The sequence below is a fragment of the Aquarana catesbeiana genome, linkage group LG08 (assembly GCF_042186555.1).
Source record: "Aquarana catesbeiana isolate 2022-GZ linkage group LG08, ASM4218655v1, whole genome shotgun sequence".
Taxonomy (NCBI): Eukaryota; Metazoa; Chordata; class Amphibia; order Anura; family Ranidae; genus Aquarana; species Aquarana catesbeiana.
The window spans coordinates 4910379-4930803 of record NC_133331.1 but is presented as its reverse complement, the minus strand read 5'-3'; the positions used below and the strand labels follow the sequence as shown (position 1 = coordinate 4930803).

The following is a 20425-nucleotide window of genomic DNA, read 5'->3' as shown; positions in this document are numbered from 1 at the left end:
CAAAAGTTATTGCATCCATGTGGTTATTATTCGAACAGATGTCATCAAATGTAATATAAAATATGAGGTTATTACGGGTCATGATGGAGTTCTGTAACTAGTGATGAGCTAAAGGTTGGTCTGAACCAAGGGAGATTATCACATGACAGGAGGCCCAATTAGCTGTAGCCAGTGGAAGTCCTCACCCCCACATAACAAATGGGGAGGGGGTGCTGGTGACGTCATTGAACCATTATGGCCATGTATATGGGGCATGTGTATTGTTCATTGGCATTGTGCAAATATGGCCATGCTAAGTCAATGATGTCACATGACAGTCTCGCGTGAGTTTGGGCCAAACTGAGCTCAGCGCAAACTCATGTGGGATGCTGGTGACATCATTGACCCATTAAGGCCACATGGACATATATTGTTCATTGGCATTGTCCAAATATGGTCATGCTAAGTCAATGATGTCACCAACATGCCTGTCCCTTTGTTATATGCGGGTGTGGGGAATTCCATGACCGCAGCTGATTGGGGTGGCAGCCTGCTGTCATGTGACAGCCTCCCGTGAGTTCGGGCCAAACTGAGTTCAGTGCAAACCCACGTGAGACTGTCACATGACGGGAGGCCCAATCAGCTTGTGGGTGGGGCCAGCAGTAGGATATGTTATAACTAAGAAACTGCGCTAGATGAGATCCAATCAAAACGTATGAATACCCAATGGGTGTTACATGACTTGAATGAAGATTTGCACTAAATAAATAAAAGAATCACAGTACTCCTCAATGTTCTCTCACAGCAGTGTCGTAAATAATCACATCATAAAAAAAAAAAACAAAACTTGAAAAGTCCATATTAATGAAGAGTAATGAGCTGATAATGCTGTTGGTCAGTGAAAGGTCACAATATGAGAAAGTCTCTCCTTCATATACAAAGGTTACATCACAAATGAAAGACGCCGGAGAAAATAGTGATGTGGATAGGACAGTCCTACACCTAGAAAAACACAGCCTCTTACCAGCTGCCCAGATCTCTTATCAGGAGATCAATTCCGCCTTTTAGCTTATGACCCAGCCACATTCTCTAGATAAAGCAATATGGTGTCACCTCTCCTTCTCTCCAAATATTTTCCAAATAGCTCACAGACAGTAACTTACAGGCAGCCATCAACAATTCTCCAGCACAGAGGTTGTTAGTACCTTTAAAGCCAATAGTCAATTTGCCAGTCAAAAGGAAGCCAATCCCTTTACAGACTACTCGCGTTTGCCTTGTCCGCTTTCAGCTGATGCTAGGCGACAAGAGAGCCCTGAGCACGCCACTTCGTGGTCAGGCGGCCTAGAAGGATTCAGGAAATAATGGCGCCAACGACCTCGCACACTGACTGACACCACGGCTGCCCAGCAACGATTGATGGGCATCTGGGCAGCTGGTAAGAGGCTGTGTTTTTCTAGGTGTAGGACTGTCCTATCCACATCACTATTTTCTCCGGGGTCTTTCATTTGTGATGTAACCTTTGTATATGAAGGAGAGACTTTCTCATATTGTGACCTTTCACTGACCTTGCAAAATCTTCATTCAAGTCATGTAACACCCATTGGGTATTCATACGTTTTGATTGGATCTCATCTAGCGCAGTTTCTTAGTTATAACATTTTGCTTATTGTGGGTATCTCACATTTTTAACTGCTGCATGATCATATTATTTACATCTTTTAAAACAGACGGGTGAATACACTCTTGTCTCATCTGAGAACTTCTTTCAGACAGCGCTGTATCATTTATAATTTTTTCCAGCAGCAGGATACCCAGGTTAAGGAAGCAGCTTACACAGAGTCCACGAAGGGATAACAGTTATAGTATTTAGAAGAATGCAAGTTAAAGGGTAACAAGGTTGCTTGCAGAACACAGATGCTAACGCTAGTATTGTTACTTATTGCAACAGGTGTAGAACACTGGAAGTCACATGTACGAGAATGTTTGCAGTAACAGGTGCAGTAGAAGGTGCAGTATCGCTTGCAGTAACAGGTGCAGTATCGTTTGCAGTAACAGGTGCAGTATCGCTTGCAGTAACAGGTGCAGTATCGCTGGCAGTAACAGGTGCAGTATCGTTTGCAGTAACAGGTGCAGTATCGTTTGCAGTAACAGGTGCAGTATCGCTTGCAGTAACAGGTGCAGTATCACTGGCAGTAACAGGTGCAGTATCGTTTGCAGTAACAGGTGCAGTAGAAGGTGCAGTATCGCTTGCAGTAACAGGTGCAGTAGAAGGTGCAGTATCGCTTGCAGTAACAGGTGCAGTATCGCTTGCAGTAACAGGGGCAGTAGCAGGTGCAGTATCGCTTGCAGTAACAGCTGCAGTATCGCTTGCAGTAACAGGTGCAGTATCGTTTGCAGTAACAGGTGCAGTATCGCTGGCAGTAACAGGTGCAGTATCGCTTACAGTAATGCCCCGTACACACGGTCGGATTTTCAGACGGAAAATGTGTGATAGGACCTTGTTGTCGGAAATTCCGACCGTGTGTGGGCTCCATCACACATTTTCCATCGGAATTTCCGACACACAAAGTTGGAGAGCAGGCCATAAAATTTTCCCACAACAAAATCCGTTGTCGGAAATTCCGATCGTGTGTACACAAATCCGACGCACAAAGTGCCACGCATGCTCAGAATAAATAAAGAGATGAAAGCTATTGGCCACTGCCCCGTTTATAGTCCCGACATACGTGTTTTACGTCACCGCGTTCAGAACGATCGGATTTTCCGACAACTTTGTGTGACCGTGTGTATGCAAGACAAGTTTGAACCAACATCCGTCGGAAAAAATCCATGGATTTTGTTGTCGGAATGTCCGATCAATGTCCGACCGTGTGTATAACAGGTGCAGAATCGCTTGCAATAACAGGTGCAGTAACAGGTGCAGTATCGCTTGCAGTAACAGGTGCAGTATCGCTTGCAGTATCGCTTGCAGTAACAGGTGCAGTATCGCTTGCAGTAACAGGTGCAGTATCGCTTGCAGTAACAGGTGCAGTATTGCTTGCATTAACAGCTGTAGTATCGCTTGCACTAACGCTGGCAGTAACAGATGCAGTATTGCTGGCAGTAACAGGTGCAGTATCGCTTGCAGTAATTCTGGCAGTAACAGGTGCAGTAACAGGTGCAGTATCGCTGGCAGTAACTGGTGCAGTATCACTTGCAGTAACAGGTGCAGTATCACTTGCAGTAATGCTGGCAGTAACAGGTGCAGTATCGCTTACAGTATCGCTGGCAGTAACAGGTGCAGTATCGCTGGCAGTAACAGGTGCAGTATCGCTGGCAGTAACAGGTGCAGTATCGCTGGCAGTAACAGGTGCAGTATCGCTGGCAGTAACAGGTTGCAGTATCACTGGCAGTAACAGGTGCAGTATCGCTGGCAGTAACAGGTGCAGTATCGCTGGCAGTAACAGGTGCAGTATTGCTGGCAGTAACAGGTGCAGTATCGCTGGCAATAACAGGTGCAGTATCGCTGGCAGTAACAGGTGAAGTATTGCTGGCAGTAACAGGTGCAGTAACGCTGGCAGTAACAGGTGCAGTATCGCTGGCAGTAACAGGTGCAGTATCGCTGGCAATAACAGGTGCAGTAACGCTGGCAGTAACAGGTGCAGTATCGCTTGCAGTAACAGGTGCAGTATCGCTGGCAGTAACAGGTGCAGTATCGCTGGCAGTAACAGGTGCAGTATCGCTGGCAATAACAGGTGCAGTATCGCTTGCAGTAACAGGTTCAATAACAATTGCGGCCAGGAACCGGTATGATCGCCACTCTACACAAGCCCAAGTACAGTTCCCAACACGGTGCTATTTCAGTCAATAGTGGCACAGGAGTGACAAGGCAATACCACTGGGCCTGTACAACTGTGCAAGACTGAAGGGAAGGCTGGAGGTGAGATTTATAGATCTTTCAGGAAAAATGTATTTCATGTAAAGTGATATTAAACCTTCATTTCTTTTAAATTAAAGTAACAAACATGTTATACTTACCTCCACTGAACAATTCTTTTGCACAGAGCAGCCTCGATCTTCTCCTTCTGGAGCCCCCATCAGGCCCCTCCTCTTTTGGCGAATACACACATTGGAAACCCAATGTCCATGGGGGCACCCGTGCAGGCTCCCTCCTTGAGCCACCCTGCCTGCGTTTATTACCACAGAGTGGGCGGCTCGGCCCCGCCCCCTGCTCCTTCATCACAGCATTTGATTGAGAGCAGCGACTCCCCCTGCTCTCAATCTGCCCAATGAAGAGGGAGGCAGCAGCGAGAGCCGCTGTTCTGGTGCACATAGCTGGATTGGATCGGGCTCAGGAATGAAAAAGGGAAGGTAGGGGGCTGGGAGGGATCCTTCGGGACCGAAGGTTGTTTTCCTTAATGCATAGAATTAGACATAATTAAGTCTTTAATTAATTAACCACCTGCTGACCGCTGACAATAAATATACTGGTACAGGCACAATCACGTACATGTCCACTACTGGCCTTCTCCTGGGACACAACATGAGTTTGGCAGCAGATTTCAGCCAATGATTTTGGCTGAAGTCAGCTGATCGGCTGCGGCCAATCACACACAGAGTTTTGTGTTCACAAAAACACACAACCCTGTGTAAAGGGAACAGCGATCTGGCTTTGTATTCTCCATGCAAATCAGGAAGTAAAAACAGCTAGATCGGAAAGTAAAAGCAGCTCATACTACACATTATTAGGCACACAATTAATTGCCTCTAGATATTAACCCCTTCCCTTCATGTCATTAGTGTTATTAGTACAGTGACAGTGTATAGCATTATCACTTGTCACTGTATTAGTTTCAATAACGATGTATCAGTTAGTGACCCTCCCAGCTAGTGTTTGTTAGCACCAGATTACCCGCCACCCTATCACAGTCACACTATAATTCGCCAATCACTGCCATTAAAGTACAGCTGCCTAAATTCTACTATATATACTATTGTTTATAGATGTTATAACTTTCACGCAAACCAATCAATATATATACGCTTATTAGAATTTTTTTTAGGAAAGACATCCAGCAAAATACACTATATTACCAAAAGTATTGGGACGCCTGCCTTTACATACACATGAACTTTAATGGCCTCCTAGTCTTAGTCCGGAGGGTTCAATATTGAGTTGGCTCCACCCTTTGCAGCTATAACAGCTTAATCTCTTCTGGGAAGGCAGTCCACAAGGTTTAGGAGGGTGTCTATGGGAATGCTTGACCATTCTTCCAGAAGAGCATTTGTAAGGTCAGGCACTGATGTTGGAAAAGAAGTCCTGGCTCGTAGTCTGACTATCTGTTCCGTATCCGGAACAGATAGTCAGCCAAGCCAGAAGTCAGGGATCAAAGTAGCGGAACAGCAAGCAGGATCTGGAGCCAGAAGGGATGTCAGCAAAGCCAGTCTTTAAACAGGACCGCAGGAGATAGTTTCTTGTGACGTGACCAAGACAAAGGCCTTCGTCTTGGTCACATCACAAGAAGGTGATCTGTTCCAGAACTTTGGCTATGTTTTGACTAGCAAGACTACTGATCTGGGTCCCAGCTTTAGACTAAAGAATGAAAAAGAACAATCCATAGAGGAGCCTCGGCAGGAGATCCCGGAGCGGAGATTTACAATCCACCGCGCTGATATATTACAGCTGCTGCGCTGGCGGACCCAAAACTCAGAGATGCTTTAAATTACCAGCCTTGAGGTGAGAGTTCTGGGAGACCAGATATATATGGAATTTTAAAGGGCAACACCATCATCACCCGTGTTTAAGGATTTATTTTTTGAAAACACACCTATCCCCATCTAGGATTTCCCATCATAGCTCTACTATTTATGAGGACTTTATCTGCTTATCTATCACTATTGTGGACTATTCACTATTTATTGCACATATCTATTATTAGCACATTTTATTAGTAATTTTGATAATATCTACCGGTAATAGATATTGATGAATGCTATATATACAGTTTTTTTATGAATATATTATGTGGTCACATTTGTAATATGTATGCACTCAGGCACTTTTATGCATTATTATAATTTTGTGCCATTACTTATACCATAGCAATTTACCTAGAGGAAAGTCATTCCCAGGCTACTAGATCACTGCGCGAAATCACAGTTTTCAACCTGAAGCATCGTTCTGCGGAGAACCGTGGTTGTCCAAGAGTGGAATGTGGTGGGGTGGAGGAGACAATGGACCACTTCTTGCTTCAGTGCCCCTTAAATATAGAAGTCTACAAGTGGGTGGGGCTCTGGGTATCCCTTTCCTTTCCCGCTTGAGTTATGCAGAGTGGTCATATGGGGCCTTTGAGACACATCGGGATTTTGAGACACTTTTTCTAGTTAGCTTAGTAGTCCGTTTCTTCACATGGAATGCACGGTGTCAGGTTTGCGTTCGGAAAAAAAGTCCTTCCTGTCGTGGTGGTGGTCCACGACATTCTGGGAGAGGTTGGGAAGATTCGGGGTCTTGAGAAGGACAGGTGGCCTGGAAAAAAGGCGCGGAGGAATGTCAGGTCTCCGTAGCTGCTTTTTGTCAGTCTCTGGGTGTGCGGCCTTCTTTCTGTCCTTTAACGTCCCCTAGATTTTTACATAAGGTTGTAATATTTGGAAAAAGGCTGCATGCATGGGTTACATGTGTAATGGTTTCTTAGCCTGAGGGTGTTTTAGGTGGAGGTTATGGCTTTGTTTAGGTTGGTATATTTAGTTTTCTTTATGTTTTTGCTATGCTGATGTAAGCTATTTTTGTTTTTATATATATATATATATATATATATATATATATATATATATATTCACTTGTAGAGGAGAACCGCACTCTGCTTACAGTTTAGTGCCAGCAATCAGGTCTTCCCACCGACCTTATATATAGAAGAAAAGTCCAAGAGGTTGCTGCACTTCAAAATTTCTTTGCTTTATTTCACAATATCTTCAGGAGAGATTTACAAAGCAAGTATAATCCTTTCAAGCAATATCAAAGGCAACAAATGCCTACACAGTTTCAGACAAGAGTAGATTCAGATATGGATGGATGGATGGATGGATGGATGGATAGATGGATGGATGGATGGATTACGTTTCGGGCTAGTCAGCTTACGCCCTTCCTGAGATCCATTGAAGCACATCTCATGTGCTTCAATGGATCTCAGGAAGGGCGTAAGCTGACTAGCCCGAAACGTAATACATCCATCCATCCATCAATCCATATCTGAATCTACTCTTGTCTGAAACTGTGTAGGCATTTGTTGCCTTTGATATTGCTTGAAAGGATTATACTTGCTTTGTAAATCTCTCCTGAAGATATTGTGAAATAAAGCAAAGAAATTTTTAAGTGCAGCAACCTCTTGGACTTTTCTTCTATATATATATCATCAACAACAGCAGTGATTTTATCCCATGAATTAAAAAGTGAACCTTTTATCATCCTTTTTGCCATCTCCGGGATCTTTCAGCTACTACCTGTCTATATGCACTGCCTCCAGGAGTGGTGCAAATTTTTGTTTATTAAAAATCTTACAAACATAATAAAAACATTTTTACATATATACAAAATAAATATATATATATATATATATATATATATATATATATATATATATATATATATATATTTATTTATTTATTTTGTATATATGTAAAAATGTTTTTATTATGTTTGTAAGATTTTTAATAAACAAAAATTTGCACCACTCCTGGAGGCAGTGCATATAGACAGGTAGTAGCTGAAAGATCCCGGAGATAGCAAAAAGGATGATAAAAGGTTCACTTTTTAATTCATGGGATAAAATCACTGCTGTTGTTGATGATATTAAATTAAACATATGGCCACCCAATATAGTTTTTTTGCACCCATCCCCAATTTACCAGTAACACCACCAATAGAAGAGGACAATGCGACTGTACGGGGGCTACGAGTAAGTAAGAAACATGTACAACGGTATAATCTTACTTTTATTGTCACAAATTGTTTTTTCTCTTTCAATAATGTTTATTCAGAGATTATAGAAGTAGACAGAGATTACAAGTGCCAGTATACATAGCAACACACAACATCTCCTTTCCATAACAAAATAAAAGGTTACAAATGGTTACAATATGTGAAAAAAACCTGCGCTAATGAGCAAGACAGAGTGAATAATGCCAAAATTTACAAAGTGCAGCTGCAACAAAATACTTCAAATATCCATAAAGTGAAAGAAACATATAAACTAAATTTGTGCGCTAGCATGAATATAACATGTAGTGAAGTTTGCGGCTAAAAAGCTCCTTGGGATAATACCCGGAGCTATGTATTGTATTTAAATCCCGGTGCAAAGAAATAACAAACCAACAAATTATAAATTATAATACATCTCCATAAAAAATTGAGAGAAAAAAAGAGAAATGAAAGTTCAAAGCGTGCGATAGGACCCCCAATCGCTGGAAAACACCACATTCAGTCCATGAGAGACAAATTTATAAAGACAGAGTGTATGAAGGGATGAACCGTTCCTTTGGTGTGTCACATCAGGATAGAAAGGGTGAGAAGATGTAGAAGCACTTCCAAGCCACCGATAGTTGCGGGAGAGGAGTAATGGATGTACCCTTACCGCACTTGTTGGACCTCCTCTGTGGCGAGGTCATACGAGCTTGCAGATATAACCCTCTGCAGGGACAGGTGGATACCGATGTCCGGGTCTTGTTTGCGAGCGCCACCCACTTAAAGCTAATCTTTACTACTTCAGCGTCAGAAGGGAGACTCGTAATTCAGGGGATCCGTTTAATGAAAGAAAAAAACGTGGAAAACTCCAATGGTGTAGTAATAATAGTAAGGTGCTTACCATCACGCATCCTATATCTGCACGGGCGTTTAGCCTTTGTTTTTATGCCGGCTTTTAAATCTAATGATTTTTATACTTGCAATTTTGTATTAAGACCTGTGGTCAATCTAAGCAATAAACTCCTTACTATTATTACTACACCATTGGAGTTTTCCCCCGTTTTTTTCTTTCATTAAACGGATCCCCTGAATTACGAGTCTCCCTTCTGACGCTGAAGTAGTAAAGATTAGCTTTAAGTGGGTGGCGCTTGCAAACAAGACCCGGACATCGGTATCCACCTGTCCCTGCAGAGGGTTATATCTGCAAGCTCGTATGACCTCGCCACAGAGGAGGTCCAACAAGTGCGGTAAGGGTACATCCATTACTCCTCTCCCGCAACTATCGGTGGCTTGGAAGTGCTTCTACATCTTCTCACCCTTTCTATCCTGATGTGACACACCAAAGGAACGGTTCATCCCTTCATACACTCTGTTCTTATAAATTTGTCTCTCATGGACTGAATGTGGTGTTTTACAGCGATTGGGGGTCCTATCGCACGTTTTGAACTTTCATTTCTCTTTTTTTCTCTCAATTTTTTATGGAGATGTATTATAATTTATAATTTGTTGGTTTGTTATTTCTTTGCACTGGGATTTAAATACAATACATAGCTCCGGGTATTATCCCAAGGGGCTTTTTAGCCGCAAACTTCACTACATGTTATATTCATGCTAGCGCACAAATTTAGTTTATATACAAATGGTTACAAATACACAGATAACGACCTTCCCAGTATGTAGAATGAGAAACAGGAAATCCAGGTAATTATTGTGCCTGAAAACTGCTAATTGTGATTACAGGTCTAACGTTGTTCCCACCTGGTCAACCCCAGCATATTAGGAACAACTCCTTACCCATCTACATTGAACAGAACACAAATGTATTTTTTTAAAGGACCCGCATACAAGTGCAGGATTGTGGGCATAATAAACTGTCCGCTATATAAGGAATATGCAGGAATCCACCAATGATTTAAATAATCTTTCCACACATAATACCCTCCAATGTGGAAACCACTGGCTGGTCTTGGTAGGTGCCACCATTTATTGTTATTGACAAAGTTTAATGTTCTGTTGTTACATTTATAGTATAGTCATACTAGATGCGTATGGGCCACCCATACATTATACCTACTGTATATTTCACCAATGATTGAAAAGCTACGTCTGGATAACACCTTTGTACTGACCACAGTAAGTTCCTACACCAAAATAGTATCTCTCACACCTTTTAGAATCCAAGTTAAATTTTTGGGACCAATGTCCCAAAAGGAAACGGATGCGGCCACCACATCAAAGTACTGGTAAGCTGCAATATATTCAAATTGAAATGAAACCGTGCAAATGGTATTATAAACCAACACAAACAAGCTGCAGCAAGTATACAGTATGTATGGGATAACACACAAGAGAACAAATCAAGAAACAACATGCCACGGTAAGCGCTAGCGTGGCATGTTGCTTATTGATCAGCTGCAATATAATACATTTTTATTCATGTGTTTAGATGCACTTTAGGACTATTCAGTTATATGCAGTATTCTTTAATGTGTTCTTTTTTTTTTTTTTTTATGGGGCTCCTCAGTGGGGTGTTTGTCCCTATGAACAAAAAAGTCAACCATGAAATGACAGCACACAAAAAATATACACCAGGGTACAGTAATGGCCATCCTTCATAGAGGAAGGGCCTCAAACCCTGAACCACCTGTGGAGCAAGGCTCCTGACAGGGGCAAGGCACTCTACTGCTGAAAGCTCTAAGTACTTAGAGGGTTGTCCTGAACAGAGACCCCTGGGTTGGAGAGAAGAGAAAGGCCCAAAGCCTACAGATCCTCCCTACATCAGAACAGGCCATACAGCCTCTAACCCTAAACCTACCGGGGCGCAAGGTTTCTGACAGGGGCAAGGCACTCTATGGTCGACCTAGGCCAAAGTCATGTTGCGGAGGGGAAAAAGACCCAAAGGCCATAGATCCTCCCCCCAACATTAGGACAGGCCCTGATAACTTACAATCTGCTCTTCAGAGCCCTGCTGAAAGCTGGTCCTCCAAGTACATGGAGGGCTGTCCTGAACAGAGACCCCTGGGTTGGAGAGAAAAGAAAGACCCAAAGGTCAAAGATCCTCCCTCCTACATCAGAACAGGCCATACTCTGAAGAGGAAGCGCCTCAAACCCTGAACCTCCTGGGGCGCAAGGCTCCTGAAAGGGCACTCTATGGTCGACCTAGGCCAAAGTCATGTTGGGGAGGGGAAAATGATCCAAAGGCCATAGATCCTGCCCTCAACTTTGGGACAGGCCCTGATAACTTACACCCTGCTCTTCAGAGACTTGCTGAAAGCTGGTCCTCCAAGTACCTGGAGGGCTTTCCTGAACAGAGACCTAAACGGTTGGAGAGAAGAGAAAGAACCAAAGGCCACAGATTCTCTCCCCAAAATCAGGACAGGCCATACTCTGAAGAGGAAAAGCCTCAAACCCTGAACCTCCTGGGGCGCAAGGCTCCTGACAGGGTCAAAGCACTCTATGGTCTACGTAGGCCAAAGTCATGTTGAGGAGGGGAAAAAGACCCAAAGGTCATAGATCCTCCCCTCAACATTATGACAGGCCCCGATAGCTTACACCCTGCTCTACAGAGACCTACTGAAAGCTGGTCCTCCAAGTACATGGAGGGCTGTTTAGAACAGAGACCAGAGAGAAGAGAAAGACCCAAAGGTCACATATCCTCCCTCCTACATTAGGACACACAATACTCTGAAGAGGAAGAGCCTCAACCCCTAAACCTCCTGGGGCACAAGGCTCCTGGCAGGGGCAAGGCACTCTATGGTCTACCTAGGCCAAAGTCATGTTGGGGAGAGGAAAAAGACCGTAGATCCTCCCCTCAACATTAGGGCAGGCACCGATAACTCACAGCCTGTAAAAAGGAGAATAGCCTGCACACCACAATTGAAATCTAAAATCGTTTATTGGGACATCCCAGAGTGATACCACAAGACCACTAATGGGCACTCTGCTCTTGTGGTGTCACTCTGGGATGTCCCAATAACAGGCACTCTGCTCTTGTGGTGTCACTCTGGGATGTCCCAATAACAGGCACTCTGCTCTTGTGGTGTCACTCTGGGATGTCCCAATAAAGGATTTTGCATTACAATCATGGTGTGCAGCCTATTCTTCTTTGTACATATTGATTGCACAGGCGAGCTGAGGCGGGCACCCATGGGTTCCATCAGGCTTCCTTATCTTACCTGGAGTGGCAAGCCTTCTCTGTATAACTTACACCCTGCTCTTCAGAGATTTTCTGAAAGCTGGTCCTCAAAGTACTTGGAGGGCTGTCCTGAACAGAGACCTCCAGGGTTGGAGAGAAGAGAAAGAACCAGAGGCCACAGATCCTCCTTCCTACATCAGGACAGACCATCTTTCAAAAAAAGGATGGGCCTCAAACCCTGAACTTTCAGGGGCAAAAGGCTCCTGACAGAGGCAAGGCACACTATGGTCTACCTAGGCCAAAGTCACTTTGGGAAGAGGAAAAAGCCCAAAGGCCACAGATCCTCCCCCCCCCGACATCAGAACAGGCCCCGATAATTTGTCTCAGAGAAACGACAGGAAGTAAGAGGAGATCTCTCCAACGTGAAAGGAAATCCACTCTCAGACAGCTATCAGATTTCCCCAGTATAAGATTTCCCCTCACCTCCCGTTTCTTTGATCCTAAATTTGGATTTCCAGTCACTTACTATACTGGAGATAATGTTCACCAATAGTGAGAGCAAATCTTTCCAGATGCAGCAAATAAAATCTGACACAGGTTTTCACCTTTCCATATTCTATCCAAAACTAAGGTAAAACATTTGGGCTTCATATCCCAATGAGGGGCCCCCTGGTTGGAGAGAGGAAAGAGACCCAAAGGCCACAGATCCTCCCCTGACATGAGGGCAGGCCATAACCTTTCCAAATTCTATTCAAAACTAAGGTAAAAAATTTTGGCTTTACATATACTTTCAAACTATTTCATTCCTTGTATATTTTCAGAAACTTTTTTTCCAAATTTGGAAAGTGCTCGCACACCTGCAATCACTTCTCATTGGACGGTAGTTGACTGAATTGGCTGAAGCAAATTTCAAGAATTTGGGTAAGTGCATCAGTAGAGGAATTTGGTCTATTTTCTAGCTCCTTGAGCAATGGAGGCGAGGCTTTTCTATCTTGGTAGGGTGAGGGAAAGGCCAAACACTAGAGAAAGTTATCCCTGAAGACCAGGGCCGTCTTTACCGAGGGACAAAAGGGGCAGCTGCTCCCGGTCCCGGTCATTGCTGTGGGGGCCCAAGGCAGCTGAGCTGCCTATTGAGCCCGCTCTGCCCACAAATAGTTGATAAGTGGATTTGGCTATCAGGAGATGGGGACGGAATTGAATGTTGGGGGGCGCTGGCGATTGGTTGGATGTTATGTCTGCAATCTATGCAGTGACTGACCAGCTTGGTAAGGTAAACATTCTACAGGGAGAGCACCTGTCAGTCCCGGGCACAGTCACACCAGCCCCATGTCCCTCACCATGTCTGAGAACCTGCAGACCATCTGGCCTGCTGAAGAACTTATTCGCTGGAGGGTTTAAGATCGATGGGGGAGAAGGAAGGGGTCTTGTGTAATGATGGGGGTGGTATGGGGGAGAGGGTCCTGTGTAATGATGGGGGTGGTATGGGGGAGGGAGTCCTGTGTAATGATGAGGATAGCATAAGGGTGGGAGTCCTGTGTAATGATGGGGATAGTATAGGGGAAGGGGTCCTGCATAATTATGGGGGTAGTATGGGGGGGGGGTTACAGTGTAATAATTGAGGGGGTTCTGTGTAATGATGGGGTAGTAGGGGGAGGGGATCCTGTGTAATAATGAGGGTAGTATGGCGGAGGGGTCCTGTGTAATGATGGGGATAGTATGGGAGAGGGGTTAGAGTGTAATAATTGGGGGGGTGGGGTTCTGTGTAATGATGGGGTAGCAAGGGGGAGCGAATCCTGTGTAATAATGAGGGTAGTATGGCGGAGGGGTCCTATGTAATGATGGGGATAGTATGGGGGAGGGGTTAGAGTGTAATAATTGGGGGGGGGGGGGGGTTCTGTGTAATGATGGGGTAGTAAGTGGGAGGGAATCCTGTGTAATAATGAGGGTAGTATGGCGGAGGGGTCCTGTGTAATGATGGGGATAGTATAGGGGAGGAGATCCTGTGTAATGATGAGGATGGTATAGAAGAGGGGTTGTGTAATGATGGGGATAGTATAGGGGAGGGGGTCCTGTGTAATGATGGGGATAGTATGGGGGAGGGGTTACAGTGTAATAATTGGGGGGAGGGGTCCTGTGTAATGATGGGGATAGTATAGGGGAGGGGGTCCTGTGTAATGATGGAGATAGTATGGGGGAGGGGTTACAGTGTAATAATTGGGGGGAGGGGTCCTGTGTAATAATGGGGATAGTATGGGGGAGGGGTTACAGTGTAATAATTGGGGGAGGGGGGTTCTGTGTAATGATGGGGATAGTATAGGGGAGGGGTCCTGTGTAATGATGGGGATAGTATAGGGGAGGGGTCCTGTGTAATGATGGGGATAGTATGGGGGAGGGGTTACAGTGTAATAATTGGGGGAGGGGGGTTCTGTGTAATGATGGGGATAGTATAGGGGAGGGGTTCTGTGTAATGATGGGGATAGTATAGGGGAGGGGTCCTGTGTAATGATGGGGATAGTATAGGGGAGGGGTTACAGTGTAATAATTGGGGGGGTTCTGTGTAATGATGGGGTAGTAGGGGGAGGGGATCCTGTGTAATGATGGGGATAGAATGGGGGAGGGGTTAGAGTGTAATAATTGTGGAGGGGTTCTGTGTAATGATGGGGTTTGTAAGGGGGGGTCCTGTGTAATATTGAGGGTAGTATGGCGGAGGGGTCCTATGTAATGATGGGGATAGAATGGGGGAGGGGTTACAGTGTAATAATTGGGGAGGGGTTCTGTGTAATGATGGGGTTTGTAAGGGGGGGGGGGGGTTCTGTGTAATATTGAGGGTAGTATGGCGGAGGGGTCCTGTGCAATGATGGGGATAGTATGGGGGAAGGGATCGTTTGTAATGATTGGGGCAGTATGTGGAAGGGGTCTTGTATAATGATGGAGGAGTATGGGGAAGGGGGTCCTGTGTATTGATGATTTTTTTTTTCAGACAAGTCTATGTGTGTTTGTTTGTTTTGTTTGGGATGTTGGGTGGAGTGAAATTGCAGGGGGGGGAGAAAATGTTTGCCCAGGGTCCAATCAATATTCAAGACAGCCCTGCTGAAGTCCAAGGTTTTCATAGGCATGGGGTATGTCAATGAGATATAGCAGACAGGTTGAGTAGCCTAAATGCAGTGCATGTGCTGCTAACACCCATTGTCTGAGTTGGTCAAACAGCCCTAATGGTACGTGACATGTACAAGACATCTGCCAACATATGGCTACCCTAGCATGCATGGATTTCCTGCAGTCAGTTGCTCACAATCCCTAATACAACAAAGAAGTTTACATGTCCTTCTAAACATTCAAGCAGAGGACTTTCTTTAATTGTCTTGGCAAACCACCTTTGGCATAAGTTGGCATTTTACACCGAGATCCTTACTGTAGAGGCACATCATCAGTCACCAGGTTTGCCATGTGAGTTGATGTGCTGCTTGACAAGCTTTCACTAAATGTATTTTGCATAAGTCCCGCAATAGAATGTCTCACCTTATCCTTCATATCTTTCCCCATGAAGACGTAGAGAATTGGGTTGATGCAACTATTGAATATGGCCAAAGCCTGCGAGAACATATTTAGGATGTTCACTACATCACTTTTATTGTATATCAGGACTACACCCATGATGTGGTAGGGGGCCCAGGTGATGAAAAATGCGACTATGATCCCTAAAGACACCTTGATGATTTTATTACCAACTTCTGTAAATCTTCTATTGTGCAATATAAAAGCCACAGAAATGTAACAAGTAGAAATGATCAAGAATGGAAGCAGAAAACCAAAAACCATATAGCTGTAAGTGACGAGTTCTCTCCTGTGTTCTTCAAAATTGCATTGAGCTGTGTCATAAGAAGCAGAGAAAGTTTGGTACAGGAGCTTAGGTATACAGATTATGAAGGACAACATCCAAATAGCCAAGCATGTCATCCACGCCTTTCGTACTCCTCTGTGATTTCGGGCCCAAATGGGTAGGACAACCAGGATGCAACGGTCAACACTGATAGCCACCAAGGTGAAGACACTGGCTAACATGTTTAAAGGAGCGATGAAGGGTACTATCTTGCAGAGCGCGGGACCGTACAACCAGTTTGTGTAGAAGAACTGCACTATAATGAATGGGAGACATAGACAGCAGATAAGATCAGCCACAGCAAGGTTCCAAAACCATATGGTAGTCATGGTCCACTTCATCTTCACTCCGGTAACCCAAAGCACCAGAGTATTGCCGGGGACACCTACGAGGGTCGTGAAAGAGAACAGCAGGACATTGAACAAATGTCCATGGGTGTAAAAGCTGTTTGATTCCGTATCACTGACGTTGGACATCTTGTTCTCCTGTAAAAACATCAAAAGTTATTGCATCCATGTGGTTACTATACAATCAGATGTTATCAAATGTAACATAAAGTATAAGGTTATTACTGGTCTTGATGAAGTTCTATGACTAATGATGAGCTAAAGTTTGGTCCAAACCCATGGGAGACAAGACAGGAGGCCCAATCAGCTGCAGCCGTGGAATTCCTTCACTCTGCAGCCCACACGTAACAAAAGGGACGGGGATGCTGGTGACATTATTGACCCATTATGGCCACATGGCTATATATTGTTCAATGGCATTGTCCAAATATGGCCATGCTAGGTCAATGGTGTCATCACCATGGCTGCCTCTTTGTTACATGCGGGTGCGGGGGTGGGGAATTCCATGACCACAGCTAGTTTGAGATGGCGGCCTGCTGTCATGTGACAGTCTCACGTGAGTTCAGGCCAAACTGAGTTCAGTACAACCCCACGTGAAACAGTCACATGGGGTTGTAAACAGCTTGTGGGCGGGGCCAGGAATAAGTTACCAAAGTCAAGGAAGCAGCATACACAGCGTCCATGAAGGTTTAACAGTTCATGTATTTAGAAAAATGCAAATTAAAGGATGAAAAGTTTTTTTGCGGAACACAGATGCTAACACTAGCGTTTTTACTTATGGTAACAAGTGCAGAACACTGGTAGTCACATGTACAAGAACGCTTGCAGTAACAGGTGCAGTATCGCTGGCAGTAACAGGTGCAGTATTGCTGGCAGTAACAGGTGCGGTATTGCTTGCAGTAACAGGTGCAGTATCGCTGGCAGTAACAGGTGCAGTATCGCTTGCAGTAACAGGTGCAGTATCGCTTGCAGTAACAGGTGCAGTATCGCTTGCAGTAACAGGTGCAGTATCACTGGCAGTAACAGGTGCAGTATCGCTTGCAGTAACAGGTGCAGTATCGCTGGTAGTAACAGGTGCAGTATCGCTTGCAGTAACAGGTGCAGTATCGCTGGCAGTAACAGGTGCAGTATCGCTGGCAGTAACAGGTGCAGTATCACTGGTAGTAACAGGTGCAGTATCGCTTGCAGTAACAGGTGCAGTATCGCTGGCAGTAACAGGTGCAGTATCGCTGGCAGTAACAGGTGCAGTATCACTGGCAGTAACAGGTGCGGTATCGCTTGCAGTAACAGGTGCAGTATCGCTGGCAGTAACAGGTGCAGTATCGCTGGCAGTAACAGGTTGCAGTATCGCTGGCAGTAACAGGTGCAGTATCACTGGCAGTAACAGGTGCGGTATCGCTTGCAGTAACAGGTGCAGTATCGCTTGCAGTAACAGGTGCAGTATCGCTTGCAGTAACAGGTTGCAGTATCGCTGGCAGTAACAGGTGCAGTATCGCTGGCAGTAACAGGTGCAGTATCGCTGGCAGTAACATGTTGCAGTATCGCTTGCAGTAACAGGTTCAGTATCGCTGGCAGTAACAGGTTCAGTATTGCTGGCAGTAACAGGTGCAGTATTGCTGGCAGCAACAGGTTAAAACACAACCGGTATGATCCCCACTCCACAGAGGCCTAGCACAGTTCTCAGCAGGGAGCTATTTCAGTCCTTAGTCCTTCAGTGCAAGACTGAAGGGAAGGCTGGAGGTCAAATTTATAGCACTTTCTGGAAAAATGTCTTCCATTTATGATCAGTTTGATGTGTGCTTTACATGTGTTTACCGTGAATGCACACGTTCTTATTCAAGGGACAATGTTCATGCAATTCCGAATGGCACCCCAACACACCTACTGCGGAACACCACATATTGCTGGAGGCCTAAAAAGACCGCCTTGTGGGGTTATTTTATTGTTTATTACACAGGTGACTTTTATATCCCCCCTGTAGGTGCCATCATTATCATCTCAACCAGGGCTGGACTGGGACAAAAATTTGGCCCTGGACTTCCTCATGACTGGCCCACTTTAATTTTGAGTGTCCCCAACAGTACCCCCCTTACAGAGTGTCCCCAACAGCGCCCCCCTTACATCAGAGTGTCCCCAACAGCGCGCCCCTTACATCAGAGTGTCCCCAACAGCGCGCCCCTTACATCAGAGTGTCCCCAACAGCGTCCCCCTTACATCAGAGTGTCCCCATCAGCATCCCCCTTACATCAGAGTGTCCCCAACAGAGTCCCCCTTACATCAGAGTGTCCCCAACAGCATCCCCCTTACATCAGAGTGTCCCCAACAGAGTCCCCCTTACATCAGAGTGTCCCCAACAGCATCCCCCTTACATCAGAGTGTCCCCAACAGCGTCCCCCTTACATCAGAGTGTCCCCAAAAGCGTCCCCCTTACATCAGAGTGTCCTCAACAGCGTCCCCCTTACATCAGAGTGTCCCCAACAGCATCCCCCTTACATCAGAGTGTCCCCAACAGCATCCCCCTTACATCAGAGTGTCCCCAACAGCATCCCCCTTACATCACAGTGTCCCCAACAGCGTCCCCCTTACATCAGAGTGTCCTCAACAGCGTCCCCCTTACATCAGAGTGTCCTCAACAGCGTCCCCCTTACATCAGAGTGTCCTCAACAGCATCCCCCTTACATCAGAGTGTCCCCAACAGCATCCCCCTTACATCAGAGTGTCCCCAACAGTGTCCCCCTTACATCAGAGTGTCCCCAACAGCATCCCCCTTACATCAGAGTGTCCCCACCAGCAGCCCACTTCACATCACAGTCCCCACCAGCAGCTCACTTCACATCAGAGTCCCCACCAGCAGCTCACTTCACATCACAGTCCCCACCAGCAGCCCACTTTACATCAGAGTCCCCACCAGCAGCCCACTTCACATCAGAGTCCCCACCAGCAGCTCACTTCACATCAGAGTCCCCAACAGCAGCTCACTTCACATCAGAGTCCCCACCAGGAGCCAACTTTACATCAGAGTCCCCACCAGGAGCCAACTTCACATCAGAGTCCCCACCAGCAGCTCACTTCACATCAGAGTCCCCACCAGGAGCCAACTTTACATCAGAGTCCCCACCAGGAGCCCACTTTACATCAGAGTTCCCACCAGCAGCCCACTTCACATCACAGTCCCCACCAGCAGCCCACTTCACATCACAGTCCCCATCAGAGAGCCCCCATCAGCAGCCCTTCACATCAGTGTCCTCCCTCTCCTCCCCCTCCCACATGTACTCACCGTTTTGAAGGCAGCTTCTCGTTCCTCTCTCCAGTTATGTGATAAAAAGGGATAGGGGAGAGAGGAAGGAAAGTCTGCCGTTGGTCTATCTCCCCCTGCAGGCTGGAGGGAGCATAACGCTTAATGGAAGGAAGCTTCTCCTCCTGACAGGAGTGAAATTGCTATCACTCACTGTCAGAGAGGAGCGGCTCCAGGACTGCACCTGACTGGCCCACTGAGCCATCAGCCCACCGGGAATCTCCCTGTAGTCCCTATGGCCAGTACAGGCCTGATCTCAACCCACCCACCAACCTTCCTCCACCCCCCTCATTTCCCCTTCTTCCACATCTCACTACCCCTTCCCACCCCTTTCCATCTTCTTCTCTTTTTACTATTCTCTATCTGTTTACCTGCCCATGTGTTCCTTTTGCTTGTTAAGTATTCTTCACCCATCTCACAAAACAACAACGGCCAATGGCCTATGGCCCTACTCACAGAGCCAATAGACTTGGCCAACTTATCCGATACCGCTACTCTACTCTACTGTATGCAAATCACTCAGAGTAAATCCAACCAGGTCTGACCCCAACAAGCTTTCCCGTAAGGAATTTGTGGCGCAGCTCTATAAAATGTCTCTTTTTTTTTTTCAATAATGTTTATTAAGTCTATTTTATGTTTATTACATTTTCCACAACAAAATTGAAACAGAACACTTCACAATACCCAAGTTTTTTGAAAGGTAGAATACCTCGTGCTAAAGCTTACAGCAAAAGTTATCCCTGCAATCCCCCTACCAAGGATATCAAAGGTGAATAATGCAAAAAAAAAAAAAGACCATACAACGTTATGGGATGGTATTATATCTGTAGCGCACCCCCTAAGGAGCCGCAAG

At 45.4% G+C, this 20425-nt stretch overlaps 1 protein-coding gene across 1 annotated transcript; it reads right to left on the bottom strand.

Annotated features, from left to right (window-relative positions):
* Positions 1-14729: 14729 nt before the first annotated feature.
* On the bottom strand, positions 14730-16427 carry LOC141105554 (C3a anaphylatoxin chemotactic receptor-like). Its single transcript, XM_073595447.1, has one exon. It carries the CDS (start codon positions 16425-16427, stop codon positions 15459-15461), a length of 969 nt encoding a protein of 322 aa, XP_073451548.1. The 3' UTR covers positions 14730-15458.
* Positions 16428-20425: the final 3998 nt, after the last annotated feature.

What these genes read in the sequence shown, in the direction of transcription:
- LOC141105554 (XM_073595447.1), bottom strand. Translation starts at nt 16,427, where the DNA reads ATGTTTTTACAGGAGAACAAGATGTCCAACGTCAGTGATACGGAATCA.